Raw genomic sequence first — 22,614 nt, 5'->3', positions numbered from 1 at the left:
TTTTTGCCCTCAGCAGATTGAGAAACTGTACCCTATGTGAAAATTCATTAGGGAAAGAGTCATTATTATACAAATGGTAAATCAGAGAATTAACTATTACTAGCTTTAGGGACATTTTAAAACATTATACTAGTTTTGAGGCAAGGTAGATCAAGAGAAGTTTGTTTTTTGCTATCAATTTAATTCTGTATAGAGTTTCCTAAGACCTGAATGACCCCTCTTCTCCAATGAAAAATGTTAATTAATTGATCAGACTGGCCTTGTTGACCAGAACCATAAAAGTCATTTTTTTCCTGTCAAGATTTTGCCAGTTAGGTTCGGGGCTACATGAATTATGTACAGACCCTAAAACAGTTAAGGTTTCAACAATAACTTTATTAAAGAGGCACACCCCATGCTTCCTAGGTTGAATTCCAGCAGATTTGGGGAGACATCCAGTAGTATAACTGAAAATACAACATATTCAATGAGGCTTTTCAAACCTCTTTAAAACAATAAGGAACCTATAACTGGAATCCTTAGAGGGAGCATCCCTAGAGCATATTCACTGCCTGCTTTTGGAGAGGAAGAATGATGAATCAAGGAGGTACATCAGTGTGAGTCAAGGGCAAGGGGAATGGGCTCTTCCATTCCAGTGTGAGTTCCAGACCCATAGGATTGTAAATAGAACTGGAACCTGGAAAAGAACTCTTGAGACCACAAGCCCACATTATCCCTCAAGTTCACCCTATCCATAGACTTCCATATCTGCATCTTTTACAAAAGGTAATTCTCGTGGGCTCAGCTACACATGCTGAATTGTTATGAGGCTGAGTTCAAGGGCAGCCCAAAGGGATCTCTTGCCAGGAGAAAGCTGTTGATGCATGCCAGCCATGAAGTTAAATGTGCCAACTGCTCCTTTCTTCCATTGGTTGCTTCAGATAGGAGCATTACAGGAGACAGGTTTTTCAGGACAGAACATAGTTTGAATTGGAAAGCCAACTGGAATTTTAAAGAGAAAGGGGTGGCAAAGGTCAGGAAAAAATTAATACGGCCACAGCCAAGTTCAACTCCAAGGCTGATCCATAACCGTAACCAGGCATAATTATGTGGTATCTAGTCAGCACTTCACAACCTGGAGCTGCTCCTAAACATCTCAATTCCTACATTTGGCTACAAGGTCAAAGGTCACATATGGAAACTGTCTCCAATGTCATGTCAGAAGACTTTTTTAAAAAGCGCAATTAATCTTTCTAAAGATGGAAAAGACAAATCATTTATTATGCCTAAATCATTTATTCTTTTTGGTTGAAGAAAGGGATAGAAACTCTCTAGGACACCATGCTCCTCTTCCTGTAGGATTCTGTTTTGCTGTCAGGTCTATACTGCATCATAGGGTTATCATTCAAAGACACTATCTCCAAAGACAGAGGACCACTATACTGAAAAAAAAACAAACAAACATGCCTTCATTTCTCCACACTGCATAAACATGGAGGACACCACCCAAGCAAAGCTGGTTGGTGTCTATCTTGGTACAGGATGGACATTTCATAGTATGAGAAGATTTACAAAATGGCTGGTGAAAGAAGGAACACCTGCTTCAATAAGATACTAAGAGGCAGCTAAGGGAAAACTAGAAGGCCAATCTCTACATGGAAAGAAATCTGATTTATCAATGAAGTTCCTGGGTCACCTTTCCCCTTTAAGGATATCTACAGGTCAACATTTTATTCTATTTCCCCACAGTCTTAAAGAGAAGGTTAAATAAATATTTGTTAAATGAACAAATGAATAAATGATATAAACTCAAAAGGATTTGGAAAGTAGGAAGCCTAGGAGCTAGAAGATCCCTCCAAGAGAGCTGATTCTCTGAAGTCTGTCTGTAAGTGGAAATATGCTTTGCAGTTGAGTGTCCAGGCTCTGGGACCTCATTTTAATCTTGAATATCTACTCCACACTCTGGTATGCCCCAAGTCTTTCAGGGAGGGACCTGGAATTTTGTCATATGCTCCTTACTGCTCAAATGCCAACCAGCCTCTCACCGAAAGCCAAACATGATCTCATCATGGCGGAGGTGAGCATCGTCATCAATAGACAGGATGGCCTCAGTCTCAATTTCATTCCAGGGTAAGAAGCGATTGTTCAAGCTGTTCTTCTCAGTGCGGACCACCTAAAAGGAGGAAGAAGCAGAAAGCACTGTGATAAATGTTGTCTGTGTAGCATATGGGACCAAGAAACAAACCAAAAACATAATCGTAGAAGAACTAAATTTATAGCCATCTACACAAACCAATACAACAAGTCTTAGGAAGAAAATTGCTTTTATAATTCAACAGTTTTGTAGAGTTTGATTTTTATGGCTATAATCTCATTTTTATTTGCTAATCTATTTTGTAAAGCAAGCCAGGGCATGGATTATTTTTATATAGCAGAGAAACAAAATCCAAAATCATTTAAGATGCAAGTAACAGAGTTCAGATTAAGAATTCTAGTTCTTGAGTAACCAGTCATAATGCTATCTAACTTAATCTGACAGACAATCCGTAAGATTATTTTATCCTAGGACTAATCCCTAGGATATTATTAAATAATTTCTATCCACAAATGAACTCTACATAGCTAGTGTCAAATTTGATATTCAGATTTTTCCTAACTCAGGACATCTTATATCTCAATCTTGAAAGGTATTTTAGCATTGTTCACAGGGACAGAATCCTCTTAGTTACAAAAACTGACACAGACCACTTAGTTACCTAGGATGATACACTCACTGCATGTATTAGGAACCTAACAGGGAGTAAATAAATAGCTTTAATCAACTTTCCAAGAATTTCTAGAGCAATGGTATAGTACTGCTATAGCTGTATGGTACTAGGATAGTAAGTAGTATAAGGTTTAATTCTACAGATGAAAAAAATGTCACCACTTTGATGGAGCTTGCAGTGAGGCTTACAGTCCTGAAAGCAGCTTCTAACCCACAATAAATAGCTCAAGTTAATATAACATTTTATGGTTTATAAAGTGTTTTCTTTGGAATACCCTTTGAAGTATGCAGCACGAATACAACCCTCATGTTTCAGACAAGCAGGCTCAGAGACTTATCCACAGCACACCAGGCCTAGCAAGTATTGGAGCTGGGACACCGACCCAGACCTTCTTTGTTCAGGATACACTTATCACTACCGTATGTTAAATCAAGCAGCACAGCCTATCTATCCCCTTCACCATTTCAGTCACCTAGATTGCACCATTTGGTTTTTATCTCTAACTTCCTAAGGGGCCTTGATGACTACATGCCTATTCTGCTTTTCCAAATGAGGTATTGCCCTCTATCCTTGTTAGGATAAACTGGCTCTGAATCTCATCTGGGCTCATTACAACCCAACAAATCACAATCAAGAGCCCTCTCAGGTACTTCATCAGCTTCTTCCCACTGGGTTTATTCCACTGCCATCCCAAGTACACACAAGGAACTTTGTTTCAAGGGCTGCTGTTCCTCAGCAAAACTTCTTAGATATTCAGAAAATCCCACTCCAAGGACTAGGGCCCAAATAGCCCCCAAATGTCTTAATTTCTCCCCATAAAACATGCACATCTCAGTTTGATAGACAAGATAAACCCATCATAAGACAGTTTAATGGTTACATGGATTCAGTTGTATTCTAGGCCTTATTAGTTCCTCTATTACATTTATTGCAAACCCAAAAAGTCTATTAAAATACAATCAATATGTTAGGTAGTAATCCCCTCCTGTATGTTCTGATAGTATTCTGCTGCAGTTCAATTCTGAGATAATTCTGAGCATTTTGTAGTTCATTTTATCTTCACAGAACTTCATAATGAATCAATTAATCCAACAAGTTAGAAATTGCTTTACTCTGAAAACCTATAAACAGGAAGTTTTTCAAGTTCAATTCTCAAGGCCTTGAGGTGTCATTTTATATTCACCACAATACCTTAATTGAAAATGACTAAATAACCAACTGGTTTTGCTGGATTGCTCAAGTTTACTAGGTATTTAAAACATTAAGCTCCTTCTTCATAGCTGTCTAATCCTCCCTTCCTCCACCCTCCCAAAATGAGGTGTCATCATAAAGCTTTTCCTAAAATTGCTAACATCTGATTCTATACATATTCCTGAATTAGACAAAAATGGAACTGAAGAAAATTAAAAGATGGTTTAATTATTAATTATTCACATGTAGATCATCCATTACATATGGTCTAACCTCATGAAATATTTAATTTAATAGCCTAGACTGGCTTCTCTCTGTCACCTGCACACCTTTTGGGCTACCTATCCTGCTCATCATTAGTTAGTGTCTGCTAAAAGAGGAATAGAAAGGATTAGCCCACAGAAGGCTAGGACACAAAAGAAAGGGTCTATTCTTGCTCAGGAAGTGTGCCAAGAACTAACCTGGCACGAGTAGAAAATCCTTCCCATCTAACAAATTACCCAAACACATATAGATAAGGTCAAGATCCAAAAGTGACCTTCTCTGATCACATCTTTTTCAACAATGGAATCTGAAGGACAGCTGGATTACTGCTGAAAGGTGCAATGCTGAGTGCTTAGACTGTTCACTGTCTGATGTGTTCCAAATTCCTGATAGCATTAAAACCGAAGTACTTCAAAGTGGCACCCAGTCAATTCAAGTGGTTGACCAATTGCCTAAGGAATGAGGATACTTTCAAGAAACTGAGATCATCTCAACAGCCCCATAACAGCCAAATATCTCATTAATGTAAAAAGCAAACAGAAAAGTCTCCATGACATGGTTCAATAAAAGGTATGAAATGATACCAGATTTAGTTCTATAGCGCTTCTCAGAATAGGACAGGCAAAATGTTGCCAGCACCCTACACCTCTTTGTGTCTCAAAAAAAAAAGGGGGGACACCAGAAACATCTAGTTGAAGACCAAAGTGGAAATGTACAATTAATAATGCCAGAATACAAAGGCTGAGGAGATTCAGGATTACTCAGGGCAATACCAAATCAGAGATTTCTTTGGAGCCTTCAAAGTCATATGTGGGCATCTTCACAACATCTCTAAGGAATGCTTATGACAGATACCACCCTCACACCATTCACAGGTAAACAGAATAGAATTCAGTGGAGATGGAAGAACATCAATGAAACTGTTCTTAACATAGTTTTAACTCTTCAGCACTAAGACTTGAAAAGAACTGTTATCTGAAGCCCAATTCCTAGACAAAATATTTATAATGTGAGACTTGGTGCCTAAGGCTCAGGTGTAGGCTAAGGTACTATCAGAAAGAACACCTGGGTACACCATAATTATGAAGGGCTGAAGCACTGTTGGCTTGTTTTAGTTTAGGGGTTGGAGGTTAGTACAGTGGATAGAAAACTAGGCATGGAGTCAGGAAGTTCAAAATGAGCCTAGATAACTTACTAGCTGGGTGACCCTGGGCAAGTCACAACTTCCAACTGCCTCAGTTTCCTCAGTGTAAATAATAATAGGGATAACAATAACTCTTACCTCTCTGGGTTGTTGTGAGGATCAAACGAGATAGTATCTGTAGAATGCTTAGCAGAGCACCTGGCACACAGCAAGTACTACGTATTACTTGTTCTCCCCCAGACAAATCAGTGAATCAAAGAAAACTATATAGTACCTACATATATAGTCATATGTTCTGGAACAAGAAGGCTTCCAAATACGGATCTCAGTCACCTGGTGGAAATAAAGGGTTGTGATTCTGTTCTGGCAACATAGGGCAGAAGTCCACATAGTTCTGGAGGCAGCATGCTTCAAAACTCCATCCCTGAGATGAGCTAGGATCAGAGCTCCACTATCCCAGGACCAATGTTAAATAAAGTGTTAAGTGCTGGGGCAGTGGGCTTGCCTCTCAGCATGTGTGGTGGCAGTGGAGACCTGTGACATTTTTGTATTGATGCGGAGGATTGGATCAGCCTCTGAACCTGATTTTGACCACATATTTGAAAATACATTTCAAAAAACTCATAGGATTACAAAACTATACTGAAAAAGCAAAATATTAAAAACTAGTTCACATAACCCAGGTTAAGAATTCTTGTCTCAGAAGTCAAATACCAGAAGAAATACTGGTAAACTGGGAATTCTGGATAGTTGGGCTCTAGTTTTAAATGATAAAACATTATCTGTCTTTGTATTGTTGCTTAAATGTCTATGTGTTCTTGTCTCATCATACTACCTAGATTGTTAGCTCCCTGAGGACAGAGACCATACCTTATACTTACTTCCCTGCATCCCCCACAGTACCTTGCACAAAGAAACATTCTATCTTTAAAACAGGAAAAAAACCTCAGTATCATCTCATAATTATATAGCACTTATAAGTTTTGTAAAGTGCTTTCTTCATAACCATCCTATGAGATAGGTAGTACAAGTATAATTATCCCAATTTTACCAAATAGGAAAATCAATCAAGCATTTCTTAAGCATCTATTGCATGTAAGAAACAGTGCCAGGCTCTGGTATTTTGAAGCATCCTTGTTGCAGACCTATGAGGTCTGTACTGCCAGAATAAAACTGCAGCCCTTTACCACCATCACCAGGTGACCAGGATCTGAATGAGGAAGCCCTCTCACTCATAAGCACAGATAAAATATATACAAAATAAGGGAAAAGGGGAAGGAGAGGGTCACTTAAAATTGGGAGAATGAGGAAAGGCATCATGAAGGAGGTGGCAGCCGAGCTGAGCTTTCAGGGCAGCCAGGGGATCCAAGAAAGATGAGGAAGGAGAATACCTGTGACTGTGCAGGGGAAGCAGGATAAGGAACACCGTGTATAGGGAACAACAAGGAGGCCAGATTGGCTGAAGTGGGGAGTATATGAAGTGGAACAATGTATAATCAATCTATTAATGGAAGCTGGAGCCATGTTGGAAAGGGCTTTAAATAGAGAAATTTATATTTTTTCATAGGCAATAGGGAGCCTTTGAAACGTTCTGAGCAGGGGAACAACATGGGCAGACTTATGCTTTAAGAATACTAATTTGTGAACAACAGATTGTGGGTGGAAGCTGGGTGCAGGAACATTATGGCTGTAGACCAGGGGAGAAATGTTCAGAGCTTGGACTAGTGTGGTTGCAGTGTGACTGGAGAGAAATGAAGGGAAGGATTTAAAATCTCATCCACATGAGTATTTCCCTGCAACAATGAAGATCACAAGCCATCTATGCCTTCAATGTGCCAGAGGCCTTGCTGAAGGTCTCTAAACATTCTATAAATGTTAAATGCCCTGCCATGACCAGCCTCTCCTGCTTTTCACATCACACATTCCTGGGATATCTTGTACATGATTTCTATCATATAATCACTCTTGGTAATATATACCAGACTACTTGATCCCACCATGTGGCTCTCCCTTGTTCAGAGGTCACTAATAGCTGTGATTCTTTGGAGAGGATGGTGCTTCAAAATCCATAGCAAAACAGTATCATTGAGAACATATTGATGGTAAAAATATGAAGGGGGGGAGTAGATAAGAATGTCTGACAATCCTACCAAGATTCAGTTCAGGCTGGTTTCTTCCTTTTATTCTATTCCTGACCCAGCTGATTGTCCATGGGAGTCACAGTCAAGACAATAAGACAATAATAAGCACTCTTCATCTGTGTGTGTGTGTGTGTGTGTGTGGTATGTGTATGTGTGTGTGGTGTGTATGTATGTGTGTGTATGGTATGTGTATGTGTGTGTGGTGTGTGTGTGTGGTATGTGTATGTTTGTGTGGTGTGTCTGTGTGGTATGTGTATGTGTGTGTGGTGTGTGTGTCTGTGTGTGTGGTATGTGTATGTGTGTGTGGTGTGTATGTGTGTGTGTGGTGTATGTGTGTATGTGGTGTGTGTGCATGTGCGTGTGTGTGTAGAAACTGTTAGGGTGATCTTTTCTGAGTGGTTATGAATCTCACTGAGGGGAATGTCTAGTATTTTGAGACTTTTGCAGTCAGCACAAAGTCACCTGCAAACTAGAGTATCTGGGAGGCCCCCAGTCTAGAGAATGCCTGGGCCACTTCAGTTCTGTACAGGACATAAATCTTTGGTGAACATCGCTACCTTTTATGCCTCCCTGGATATCAATAGGCAAAGGATTGCTGAATGAAGTAATTTCTGTAGATGCAATTATCAAGGCATCTTCTGTGTGCCCAAGGCTCTGAGCTAGATGCCTTGGCCCCAGTCATACTACTAGCAAGTGACAAGATATGAATGAATGGAGGCATCTCCCAGCTCCAAGCCCAGTGCTCTTTCCACCACATCATGCAGCTACTATCTGAGTAATTACTATAAATAAGAATACATAGAACAAGCTGCTACAGAAAATCAGATAATCATTTCAAAGCCAATGTAAATAATGCTTTAATTATCTGTTGTATGGAGGCTTCTAAGTACGAAGTGGCTGCCAGAACTACATGCTTATTTCTTTAAAATAGTCAGTTGTAGGCCTGGATGTGGGAGGGTAAAATTGGCCAAGGCTGGGGTGGTGAAAGGTCAGGCTGCAGCTGTCCATACAGCTGCTCCCTTCAGGGGAGAAAGAGGAGAAAAACAGCTACATTTCTTAGTATCACAGTATGAAAACAAGTCTGTTAAAAGCAATTTGGTGGGACCGCTTTGTGAGCCATTAAGAAATGGAAATTAGGCTGGATTTCATCCATGGACTATAGATTGCTTAATTCTGCATTAAAGGATGGAATAGCCACAAGATATTGGAATTCAGCATTATCTTCAGGGAAGGGAATAAGCAATTCAACCACAAAAGCAAAAGCAAAGCACAGAACATCTAAAGTGAAGTGCAATGGTTGGGCTACTGATTCAATTAGGGTTCCTAAAGAGAAAAAAAAAAGTTCACCAAAGCTTCTTTCAGCTCTATAAATTTATAAAAGACAAATAAGACAGTCCCTGCGATGGAGGAGCTTATCATTTCAGAAGGCTAATAGGATGCACTCTAAGCCATAATTCTTGGGTTCTTTTTGCCTGCTTTAGGGCATGACTAGAAAATACTGAGCAGGGGCAATTAAAATTACAACAACCTATCACTAAACTGGCCTGAAAGAGTTAATTTGGCATCCTAAAATAAGACTGAGTTAGGAAAGTAGATATGAGTTAAGTATATACATACGTATGTATGTGTACATATCCATGTATGTGTATATACACCCATACACACGTATATGCCATGCCAGGAAACTAAACCGCTTCCATTTGAACTGTCTTAGGAAGAGTCTGAGGATCATCTGGCAGGATAAGGTACCAGACACTGAAGTCCTTCCTCAAGCTGAACTGCCAAGCATTCAAACTATGCTTCAGAGAGTGCAATTCTGATGGGCTGGCCACATTGTTCAAATGCAAAATGTACGCTTGCCAAAAAAGACTATTTTATGGAGAACTCGCATGGGGCAGGTGATCCCATGGTGGTCAGAAGAAGCGATACAAGGACACTCACAAGGTCTCTCTCTCAAAAACTTTGGAATTAATAGTGTGACATGGGAGATACTGGCACAGGATGGCCCAGCATGGTGTGCTCATATCAGAGAAGGTATTGTGCTCTTTGAGCAAAGCAGAATTGAGACAGCACAAAGGAAATGTAGGATGCGCAAATTTGGAGTATCCACCCCAAATATTCACATGGACTATCTGTGCCCAAGCTGTGGTACAGCATTCCAAGCTCATATTGGTCTGATCAGCCAGTCAGACACACTGAAACTTCATTTTTTCATGGTGATGTCATTTTGGTCCTCTTCAAGAACAAAGGACAACAACCTATATATATATATGTATATAATATAACATACACACACATACACATGTGTATATATATGCATATAAATTTCCCCCAATTACATGTTAAAACAATTTTAAACTTTTTTCCTGTTTCGAGTTCCACATTCTATCCCTCCCTCCCTGAGACAGTAAGCAGGTAAGCAATCAGATATAATATAGATTACACAGCCCGGCTGTGTAATGGATAGAGCACTTTGGACTTTGAGTCAGAAGATGTGAGTCTGAACTCTTCCTCAGACAAGTAGGTACATAACCCTGGCCAGAGTACTTAACCTCTCTTTGCCACAGTCTCCTCACCAATAAAGTAGGGATGACTTCACCTACCTCACAGGGTTGTTGGGAGAGTCAAATGAGATACTCTATGTAAAGCACTTTGGAAACAATAAAGTGCTATAGAAATGTTATCTTATTATTATTATCCTAAGAATAAGGAGATGAAAACAAAAAGTGCAAACATGGAAAACATTTTTCTGAAAATGTGCCCTAAAATTATGGTTCAGAAGTCCTCAGTGGGTTAGATACAAACCCTGCTCACTAATCACTTGCTCATGGAGATAACTGATCCAGAAGGACAACATTGCTCAATGATTCCTTTTTTTAAGGATATGCAAATTAATAAATAAGAGAGAAAAAGAATAATAGGTTTTAAATTTTTTAAATTACCACACAACCATCATTATTTGTTGTTCTTCAGTCACGTCTGACTCCGTATGACCCCTTTTGGGGTTTTCTTGGCAAAGTTCCTGGAGTGGATTATCATTTCAGTCTCCAGCTCAATTTACACATGAGGAAACTGAGGCAGAGTTAAGTAACTTGTCCAAGGTCATACAGCTGTCTGAGGCCAGATTTGAATTCAGGAGGAGGAGTTTTCCTGACGCTACGTCTAGCACTGAGCCACCTACATTACTAATATCTAACACTATTGGATACATCATCATTCTCACAATGTGGAATAAAGTCTGTTGTCTATATTTAGTAAACTCTGGAAATAAATGTAGCAATTTAGAATACCCTCGGCCCCAGCTCTATACACCCTCCCTAAAGTCACAGTAATAATGTATCAGCACCAAGCACATAGTAGACACTTAAGAAATATTCACTAAATGAATGGACAACATTCGATAGTAGCTAAAAAAAAAAAAAACTCCATTGTCCAGATTGAATAGTTGTTGATCATATTTTTCTATTTAAAATAAATGCTATTCACTTTATTTTACCAAAATTTCTATTTATCTGTGACCAGATTTCCAAAACAAGTAGCATTTCTTCCATGACTACGTATTACAGCAAACTACAAAAGCATGAATATCTTTTCCTGGTGGCTAATTCCCCAGCGTGTAACCCTATCCTTCACAATCAGACACAAGCCAGGCCTCTAGGCTCATTTATCCTTCTCCACTGGCAAATAAGTCAAGACAACAAGGAAGATTCTGCTACTAATCCAAGTTTCTATAACATAACCCCCTCCCCCCCCAAAATGGGGAAAGATTCTCTGCAGGTCAGGGATTGATTGCATTGGTGGCTCAAAGTGACTTATGACTCCAGGCTTAAAAAAAAAAACATTTCTATGAAAGGAAGCCTAATGATGCACATGGTTGGATCAGAAACAGAACCAGGGGCTAGGAAGACACATCTCAGAGGAAATGAGGCATTGTGTAATTAATATAGATAATCTAATAGAACTCATCACAACAATGACTTTCAAGAAGCATCAGCATAAACTCACTTCTGGTACTCTTCAAGTATGAGATATTTTACAAGTCTCGATCTTTGAAAACTCCTATTGTCCATATACAACACACCCACTAGCAATCACTAAATAATTCCCAGATCAATAAATTAATTTTGTTTGCCTGCTTACAAGTTAAATGCCCCTCACTCAAATCTCTTTACAGATTGAAAACTGAAGTCTACAGGCCCCAATTCTATAAAGGCCATAAAACTCAGCAAAAACCCCCCATAGGGGTGGCCTCAACCCTGTGAGTCCTCAAGTGAGGCCCTTTGACTGAATCCAGACTTCACAGAACAAATCCCCCTAATGAAAAGATTTGTTCTGTACAACTTGGACTCAGTCAAAAGGCCGAACCCAAGGACCTAAAGGATACATGTGGCCTCAAGGCAGCAGGTTCCCCACCCTGCCCCAGTATCATACCTCTTTCACTAAATTATAGCCTGCTACTTGGAAACAAAGAATTATAGGAAAAGAATGAACATCAAAAATAGATCAAAAGAAGCCTCTTTTCTTTTGATCCAGGTTTAGCCTCATAGTAAGGCTCATGGTCTCTCAATTCTAAATTAGTTACTCTCACTTCTTCTTGAACTATTTTGGTGACAGAAAAGGGAAATCACCTGCCTTGGATAAACAGAGGTATTATAATGACCAGTTCTGAGTTGTCTTAACTATTAATTTAAATTCAGTGAAAAGGACTGACGGAAAGCCATGAAGCCCTTACCATTTTATGAGGTAAAAGCAATTCAGGCCTGGATATTGCTGATGACGATGGAGTTTGATTTGAGTAACTGCTTGATCAGCTCTCAATTCTTTCCGCTCTTCTCTATTTCCACCACTAACACCCCAGTATATTAAATCACAACTGCCCCAGCCTATTGCGATTGTCCTCCCACCTTGACTCTCTCCTCCTTCCAATCTGACCTTCATGCTATTGTCAGAATAACCTTCTGGGGCAGAGATCTACTTTACATATTGTTTCTCTATTCAAAAATCTTTATTCAATAAAGTTAAAACTCTTTTGTCTTACACTGTTCTATGATCAACTATGAGAGCCTTGGCTCTTCTCAGCAATACAATAATCCAAGACAATTCCAAAAGACTCATGATGGAAAACGTCATCCACATCCAGAGAAGTCTAAACACAAGCATACTATTTTCACTTTTTTCTTTTTAGTGGTTTTTCCCTTTTGTTCTGAGTCTTCTTTCGCAACATGACTAATGTAGAAATGTAATTAATAGGATTGTGCATGTAGAACCTGTATCAAATTGCTTGTTCTCTTGGGGAAGAGGGAAGGGAAGATGGGAGAAAGAAAAATTTGGAACTCAAAATCTTATAAAAAAAATGAATGTTAAAAAAAATTAAATAAGACCTCAAATAAAAAAAAAGAAACTCTTTTGTCATGAATTCAAGGCCTTCTAGAATTTGGCACTGCCCTCCCTTTCCAGCTTTATCTCAAATTATTCTCCTCCATTCACTCTAATGCTCAAGCCTAAATGGTCTCTCTGTTCTCTGACTTCAATTTATTATGTACTACTCCCCTTCCCACACTCAACAGTTAAGTCAAGCTGGCTTTCTCTCTATTGCTCACACATAAAGTATACCCTAGCTCCTATTTGCACACCTCTTCACTCACCATCTCCCATGGTTCAAATGCAGTCTTTCTTCACCACTTTCTCATAGAATTTTTCACTTCCTTTAACACTGCTCAAGTACAATCCTCAAAGCCTTTCCTGATTCTCACCACCTGGTAGCTCCTGCTCTGCCCAAAAACCTTGTATTTATTCTCTATAAATTTATACAGTACATGTCATCTTCCTTAGCAGAATTCAAGTTGCCTGAGGCCAAGGTCTGTTTCACATTTACCATTGTATCCCTAACACCTGACATATAGGAGACAGCTAATAAATATTTGACCAATTTGCTATTAGTATCCCTACCTAAGCTCACATTGTTCCCCATGCCAAGAACACCCAATCTCCTTTTTCAACCTGCTGATTTCCTACTCCCCTTTGGAGCCTTCCCTGATTTTCCCTGGTCAATAACAACCTTCCTCCTTGACTTCCTTCATAAAGCACTGTTTTGCATCCCTAATGCACTAAAGTAACATTAAAAATTAAAGTTAGTTGTATTTGCTATTGTTTTATCCTCCATTATATTATAAACTCCATGAAGGTAAGGACCACATCTCATCTAGACTGCATCTTCCTTACTGCCTAGAACTGTGCTTTGAACAAACCTTAATAAATGGTTCTCGAATTAAATAAATCTATTTACATTCTAGACCAAAAGTCATATAGACATGAGATTGTGCCCCTTTTATGTACAGCCTTTTGCTAATGGTTAAGTTTATAATAAAAGGAAAAAGATGAAGAAAATGTCTCTAAGATACTTTTTACTTCTTGGAAAGGGGCTCTAAAGCCCGGGACAAATCACATAGCAGGAAGATAGAATGATCTTGCCAGAATCACTGTAAAAAACCATAAAAAGTCCAAAGCAATGGAATCTCTGGGAGTAAAAAGAATTGTTCCTTTTCAGATATGTGCACATATATAAACACATATGCAAGCCCCCTCTCCAACCACACACATTATATTATAAACAAAGTGAGACAATATAGTTCCCTATTAGGTGTTGTCTTCCACCACTAGAATATACACCTATTGAGGGGAAAGATGATCTTTCTTTTTGCTTATATAGGATATTCCCAGCCCTTGAAAGAGTACCTGGCAACACAGTAAATGCTTTACCCATCTGTGTACATGTGTATAGTTTCAAACACTCCCTTTTAAGAAAGATACATGTTAATCTTTCTCAAATACCACTTTTGTCACACTAAACTAAGAACCTACAAGTTTCTCACAGCCCCCAGAAACAGGTGCTACTTGGCTCAGCCTGCCTAGCTCTAAATTACCCTCTGCTTTAACCAGACTGGAATGCTGACTACGAGTGCACTACCACCCCTACACCCACACCTTTCCTCACAGTGTTCGTGACAGGCAGTGTGGTACAGTGGGAAAAGACTAATGGGTTAGAAGTCAGAGGACTTGGATTAGAATCCTCATAACTTTTCCTCTCTAGGCCTCAGTATCTCAGCTGTAACTCTGTGTTCCTATGGAGCATGACAATCCCTTCAGCTTCCTTGAGGTTTCATCTCCACCAGGCCATTGCTTAGAATTCCAGGGATCTCAGCTCTTCCAGAGTGTTCACAGCACACAAAAATCAAAGAATCACAGAAAGACCTTAGAATCTTTCTAGTTCAATTCTTTTACTTTACAATGAAGAAGCCAAGGCCTAGGGAAGTTCACATTTATATTATTTTCCCTGCACTTGATGTGTTAAATGTACTGCTTTATTACCTGCAATGTTCTGTATGTAAGTTCTAGTTCCTCAATAAACCTAAGTCCCTTGGGGGCAGGATCATCTCCTGTCCTGAGCACAATGAAGTGGTCATGAGGAGAGTAATCAATAAAGGCTTCCTGGACTAAAGCTGGAGAAAGTAGCCAAATGGCTCACTACCAGATGTGTGCATTCTCCCAATGTCCTCAGTCAGAAAAAGGGCAGGTGCCAAAGGTGGCAACTCGCCAGCCAAGTCCTTGCCGTCTGAAGGCTAAGAAGATCAATTCCTGGCAAGAGGGAGTGGTTTTGGCATGGATCATAAATCATCACCCTTGCTGTTCATGCTTATGCTCTTTTCTTCCTGGATGAAAACCTTAAAGTAGTAGCCTGTCAGTCAACAAGCATTTGATACAAAGTTTCCAAGCATAGTGGGCAGGTCAGAAATCAAGATTGTTAGGACAGAGTCTTCTGTGAAGTTCACTAAATCCAGGAAGCCCATCCCACATCTCCTTAAACTTACCACCTTTCCTCTAGGAGTACCTCCAATTTATCCTCAGTATATCTGAGTTTCTTTAGAGCAGGGATTATTGTTTGCCTTTCTTTGTATCCCCCATGCTTAGTATAATGCTTGGCATATAACAGGTGAAAAATAAATTCTAGCTGAATTAATAATCTTTCATCATTTACCCCTAGAAAGGCATAACCAATCAGGTTTGGTAAGTGGGCCTGCAAGGAGAGTGGATAACACCAGCAGAATGAAGCAGAGGAAGGGTTATGCAGACAGTGAATAAAGGAGGAATGTGGAACTACAAAGAAGCATTCATCGAAGAGCTAAATGTTATAGATGGAAAAAGCATCAGAGTTTTAAGACTAAAAGAGACTAATGGGCGATAACAGTCCACATGCAGATAAGGAAACTGAGGTGAGACAGATGAAATGAACTGCCCACGACCACATAAGGAGGAAGAGAGTCTGAACTGGATTACAAGTCATCTGCTTCAAATCCAGTTCCTGCCTCCACCCACTTATCCTCATTCTGCTTGGGTTCTCATCTTCTCTTTCTCTTTCTATCTCTCTCTGTCTCTCTCTGTCTCTGTCTCTCTCTGTCTCTCTCTCTCTCTCTCTCTCATATGTAGGAGTGACAGCAGAAAAGAGATTACAGGTCAAAGATGAGCACCTAGAGTTGCACCATTATATTTCACAGTGTTTATCTCAAATTTAGCTAGAGCCAAAGAAGAATATAAAACTCAGCAGACGAATATAAATTGGAGGGCGGCAGGAAAGATAAGCATGGAACCAGGCCTGACCAGCGAAATGAGTCATGTGAATCCTACGGCCTGGCCAGCATAGGTTACTATAAAATGAAGGGTGGACAGTTGCACATATATGCTTGAACACCTTTAAGCAAACTGTATATTAAATACTAAGAATGAATTTTAATCTAGTTCATATTTGCAGATTTATGAAGGAGAGAATACTAAAAAGAAAATAAATTGAAAACAGCTCACACTTACACAGTGCATCAAGTTTTACATATTCCTCAAAACAACTTTATCAGATAGAGGTATGATATTTCTAGTCTTTAGAGAGGAAGAAAACGAGCTTCTGGGACATTAAATGACTTTCCCAAGAGCACACAGATAGCAAATACTAGATTCATGACACAAACACAGGCCCTCTGAGTCTAACATTCACCACAGCATGATTTGGTGTCAAGGTATCTCTGTGAAGTCACATCAATACTTTATACACATTATCTCATTTGACCCTGTGGTCTAGATCTTGCATTGGCTATCTCAAGTTTCTTCACATTAGCAATGGTACAAAATTCAGTAGAGGTGATTTTAAATTAGAAGGGACAAAAATGACACCGTCATGAAGAAATGTCAGATATCCTTGGATGTCTGGTAAAGAAAATTGCTAATATATTTAGGGAAGAGTGTCAACGGACCAGAAGTTTTCATCTCTTTGTTTAAATTCTGGTCCTATGTTAAGTTTAACTGTGTAGCAAAGTCTCCAGCTTGGAAATAGTCACATTATTTCTCTCTTTTTTTAAGAGTTAGGAAAAAAAGTCACACATTAATCTGAACAGAATAAGCTTTTCAGAATGGTCACCTCTCTGGCAAGAGCCAGCATTTCTCTGAAGCACTGTGCTTATTGGAATGAGTTCAATAGGGATCAAAGAGTACCACTTACTTCCCAACAGAGTTAAAGGAAAGGATTAGCTCTGATGAGTTATTTGGTGGCTTCTATTCTTTGTTGACCTTCATTCATCAGCTCTTCCACCTGGACGGACTCATAGCACAATTAAAAAACCAAGGAAAACTGTACACTGCTTAGTTGCCCTTCCATTTGTGAAACATTTACTCTTCAGAGACAAAACTCTCCCTAAGTTTCAATCACACTCATGAAATTCCAATCGATAACAGATGATACTTACTTAGAAATAAGGCTGTGGAAGAAGCAAGCTGTTTGTAAAAAACAAACAAACAAACAAAAAAACACCCTGCTGCATATGATAAATTATAGAGCCAAAAATTTCTCGAACAGCACAGTGGACTCTAGAACAGATTGGGGAATTAAATAATAAAAGAGGAAGAAGCTGGAAGCAACAGTGACAAAACTGAAAGGAATGAGGACAGATGGCTATTGTAGAAAGAAGGTGACTAAAAGACTTAAGAAGTACTTGCTGTGAGATTTAGGGAAATTGGGTAGAGAATGAAAGGACACTTGTAAATCTTGGTGAGCTATTAAAGCTTTCCCTGACAGAAAAACACTCTGATTGAGACTGCTGCTTCCCTCTTCTTTCATTATCTACCCCACAACTCCTTCTACCACTTAGTAAATGTGGTATTATTATTTTTCTTTACACTATATTTGTCTCTTTTCATTTCAGAAAAGTGTGATGGAATTAGTATCAGAAGACTCAAGTGCAAGTGCCATTACCTTCTACCTGTAACTGGAACAACCTATACAAAAAAGTTCATCATTCTGAGTCGCAGTTTCCTCATCTCCAAAATGGAAATAATAACATCTGCACTACTTACCTCATAGGGCTGCTGTGACAGTCAAATTAGATAATGTGTGCAAAGCATTTCGCAACCATAAAACACTATCAGCGTAAGCTCCTGTGCTCACCTCCTCCTATATATATATATGTATGTATATTTACACATATAAAATAATTTTACCTACAACTGATTGAGCTACCATTGTAATCTATTGCTCTTCTCAAAAAATAAAATAAAATAAATTACATTCTCATTCCAAATTTTCTCAAAATCTACCCATCTTGAAGATGATTCTGGCAAACTCCATTAATATATCACCAATTCCCTTAACTTCCCTAGGAATATAATCTACAATTTAGGAAAAGATGTTATTTGCCCATCTTGTCTTCGTTAAAAGGTAAGCTCCTACAACAGAGATCTTTTGGGCTAGATATTCTATATAATATCTAACACAAACTAGCTACTCAATAAATGTAACTAGGTACTTAATATAGTACCTATATAGAATAGTACCTATAATCACTGCTAACAGGATTATAAGACAAAGAAAACCTGGAATCTGGACAAAAAGGTGTCTGTCTATTGTTTTCTAACAGTGGTGAGCGACAAGTATTTCACAGTCAACAACAGAAATATTCAGCCACGTCATTGTCAGACTCTGTTAAAGAATCAATTCTATGACCAGGTCCTCTCCTCCTGGATGCTTATCTGTATTAGGAAAAGCTACAAAAATACAGTTTGGTGTATTAAAAAAAAGAGTGCCAGACAGTGATCAGAAGACTTAGATTCAAATCCCAATTTCAACACTTACGATTTGGAATTGTTGTTCAGTCATTTCAGTCATGTCGGACTCTTCATGACCCCATTTGGGGTTTTCTTGGCAGTTACTGAAGCAATCTGCCATTTCCTTTTCCAGCTCATTTTACAGGTGAGGAAACTGAGGCAAAAAGGGCTAAGTGATTTGTCTGGGGTCAGATAGCTAGTAAGCGTCTGAAGCTGGATTTGAACTCAGGAAAATGAGTCTTCTGGACTCCAAGCTTGGGGCTAGCTCTGTGCACTATGGTGCCACCTAGCTGCCCCTATATAATTCCATAAGGAAAATCACTCCACTGCTCTAAATCTTACTTTCTTCATCTAAAAAACAGAGATAACAATATTACTTATACTTCCTAGCAAACAAATTAGATGGGAGAGCATTTTGTAAACCTTAAAGCACTATCCATAATAAACATATAGGCATGTATACATCACACACACACACACACACACACACACACACACACACACACGGTTTTTGTTGTTATTACAGTGTCTAATATTATTTTCGGTGGCTAGAAAAAAAACTATACTTCTTTGCGATTCTCACATAAAAACTGGGAGACATCAATTGCTAAGCATGATAAGGTCATTCAATAACATTAATACATACAAGTGAGGTTGTTATGAGAAGCACTGTTAGATTAAATTCAGTTTCTCGGATGCTGGTTTAACTGGACTACGGGGAAAATTTCCTCTAATTTGAGGACATATGGTAATAGAACTGGAAGGGACTTTGTATGTCATCTAGTTCTATCTGCAAATCAGGAAACCAAGGTCCAGACAATTTAGGTATTAAGTAGCAGGGCAAAAGCCAAAACCAGGTGCTCTAACTCTAATCCACTATACCATATACCTTGTATTCTGGGGGACAGATACAGAAGACCCTCCCTCCCATATATCTGTAGCCAAATTAAAGAAGCAATATCTACAGGTAGAAAAAACAGACCTCATGTCTGAATATCTTCCTGGAAGGCAGGAGTGCATACACCCTAAATGACACCGTTCCGTAATGGATTGATGAAGATTTTATAGTTTTCTATTGAATAATTTTCTAAACTACCTTGAATTCATCATCTCTGTTATAATAATTTTAAAAAATAAATAACTGACTATTACTGGTGTAAGACCTCCTAATTTAAGAATGAAATTTGTTTTTAGGAAGTTTGGAAGACAATAGAGACTGTTAGAAGTCTTTGCTGTGGGGAGTGAACCAAGATGGTGGAGTGGAAAGAAGCACCTACTCTAGCTCCCTCCCCATTGCCCATAAAATACCTGTAAAAAATGACCCTAAGCAAATTCTAGAGCAGCAGAAGCCACAAAATGACAGAGTGAAAGATTTCCAGCCCAAGACAGCCTGGAAGGCTGACAGGAATGGTACCAGGCTTGGAGCGGCACGCAATCCTCTGTGCACAGTCCAGCCTTGGCCCCATAACATGAGCAGTCATCAGGGGCTGAATCCCCAGCTGTAGCTGAGGTTCCCAGATTCCTCAACCCACAAACGCCAAAGATAATTCCAAAGGTCAGTGAGAAAGCAATTTCATCCAGGGGAGAAGGGAACCCTGTCTGGCCCCAGCAGCCTGAGGGCGGTAGCAGCAGCCGCTGCACAGAATCCATTTTAGGAGCCCTCCACCTAAAGCCCCTGAGGGAATCAAGCAGCTGATCTAGATCTCTGCCTTGAGTGATGGCCCTGGGGTGAGGAGGAGCACCCTGGTGTGGTAGGCCTGGAGTTGATAGTAGAGAGGGAACCCCACTCACAGATTCTGGGCAGAAAAGCTCTATCTATCGCACCAGTCTCAGAACAGAGCCCAGCCCAGCCTTGGTCGTGTTGTGCAAGCAGAGCTCAGGGCGGAATTCTCTGCAGCTGCAGCAGACGTGGTTCCCAGATTGCTCAATCCACAAACACCAAAGACAGCTTCAAAGATCCTGGGCAGAAAAGTTTGTGGAAGCTCCCAGACCAGAGGGCAGGCCAGGAGAGGAGTAAACTCCTCTCCCTTGATTGTGCCATCTTGAAAGAACTGAGAAATTACAGGTCCCCAGAATATACCCTCCTCTTGACAAAGGACTCAAAAGTCAAGTAATTGGCTGGGGAAATGCCCAAAAGAGGGGGAAAAAATAAGATTATAAAAGGCTACTTTCTTGGTTAACAGGTATTTTCTTTCATCCTTTTGGATGAGGAAGAACAAAGCATACCATCAGAGGAAGACCTAAAAGTCAAGGCTTCTGCATCCAAAACCTCCAAAATAAATACGCAATGGTCTCAGGTCGTGGAAGAGCTCAAAAAGGATTTTGAAAATCAAGTAAGAGAGGTGGAGGAAAAATTAGGAAGAGAAATGAGAGACATGCAAGAAAATCTAAGCAAGTCAACAACTTGCTAAAGGAGACCCAAAAAAATGCTGAAGAAAATAACACCTTTAAAAATAGGCTAACTCAATTGAAAAAAAAGGTCCAAAAAGCCAATGAGGAGAAGAATGCTTTAAAAAGCAGAATTAGTCAAGTGGAAAAGGAGATTCAAAAGCTCACTGAACAAAATAGTTCTTTGGCTAAGAAACAGAAGGGTAGACAAGTGGAACAGACTAGGCACTCAAGACACAGTAGGCAAGGATTATAGCAACCTCCTGTTTGATAAACCCAAGGACCCCAGCTTCTGGGATAAGAACTCACTGTTCAATAACAATTTCTGGGAAAACTGGATAACAGTGTAGCATAAACTGAGCATAAACCCATGCCTGACACCATACACAAGAATAAAGTCCAAATGGGTACACAATCTAGGTATAAAGATTGATACCATGGACAAACTGGAGGACCAAGGAATATTGTGTTTATCAGATTTATGCAGAAGAGAAGAATTCTTGACTAAAGAAGAGATAGAAAGAATTATGAAATGCAAGATAGATAATTTTGATTACATTAAAGTGAAAAGTTTTTGCACAACCAAACCCAATGCAACCAAAATTCAGAGGGATGTAGTAAATTGCGAAAAATTTTTACAGCTAATCTCGGGGATAAAGGCCTCATTTCTGAAATTTATAGAGAACTCAGTCAAATGTACAATACAAGTCATTCCCCAATTAATAAATGGTCAAAGGATATGAACAGGCAATTTTCAGAGAAAGAAATTAAATATATCTATAATCATATGAAAAAATGCTCTAAATCACTTTTGATTAGAGATGCAAATGAAAACAACTCTGAGGTACCACATCACACCTATAAGATTGGCAAACATGACAGAACAGGAAAATGATAAATGTTGGAGAGAATGTGGGAGAGTTGGAACACTAATTCATTGTTGGTGGAGCTGTGAGCTCATCCAACCATTCTGGAGAGCAATTTGGAACTATGCCCAAAGGGCTACAGAAATGTGCATACCCTTTGACCCAGTAATATCACTTCTAGGACTGTATCCCCAAGAGATCATAAAAATGGGAAAGGGTCCCACATGTACAAAAATATTTATAGCAGCCCTCTTTGTGGTGGCCAAAAACTGGAAATCAAGGGGATGCCCATCAATTGGGGAATGGCTGAATAAATTATGGTATATGAATGTAATGGAGTACTATTGCGCCATAAGAAATGATGAACAAGACCTCAGAGAGGCCTGGAAGGACTTATATGATCTGATGCTGAGCAAAAGGAGCAGAACCAGGAGAACTCTATACACAGTAATGACCACAGTGTGCGACTTTTTTCTGGTAGACTTGGAGCTTTGTAACAACGCAAGAACTTAAAAAAAAAATTCCCTATGGTCTTCTAAGGCAAAATGCCTTCCACACTCAGAGAAAGAACTAGGGAATTCATTTGCTGAATGTAGCAGATCATTTGTATTTGTGTGTGTGTGTGTGTGTGTGTGTGTGTGTGTGTGTGTGTGTATTATGTTTTGATTTGTTATAAGATTTCTTCCATTTATTTTACTTCATCTACACAGCTTGACTGATAGTGAAAATGT

At 39.3% G+C, this 22,614-nt stretch overlaps 1 protein-coding gene across 1 annotated transcript in view; it reads right to left on the bottom strand.

Moving 5' to 3' along the window:
* EXTL3 (exostosin like glycosyltransferase 3) overlaps window positions 1–22,614 on the bottom strand; it is a 49,124-nt gene that overhangs the window by 13,384 nt on the left and 13,126 nt on the right. Inside the window, exon 3 of the mRNA XM_072634811.1 lies at window positions 2,025–2,152. Within this exon, the coding sequence (XP_072490912.1) occupies window positions 2,025–2,152 (128 nt within the window). The remainder of the gene's footprint in view (window positions 1–2,024; window positions 2,153–22,614) is intronic.

The sequence above is a fragment of the Notamacropus eugenii genome, chromosome 1 (genome assembly GCF_028372415.1).
Source record: "Notamacropus eugenii isolate mMacEug1 chromosome 1, mMacEug1.pri_v2, whole genome shotgun sequence".
Classification (NCBI taxonomy): domain Eukaryota; kingdom Metazoa; phylum Chordata; class Mammalia; order Diprotodontia; family Macropodidae; genus Notamacropus; species Notamacropus eugenii.
Note: the sequence above shows the minus strand (reverse complement) of the source record. Positions and strands in the feature narration are given on the sequence as shown.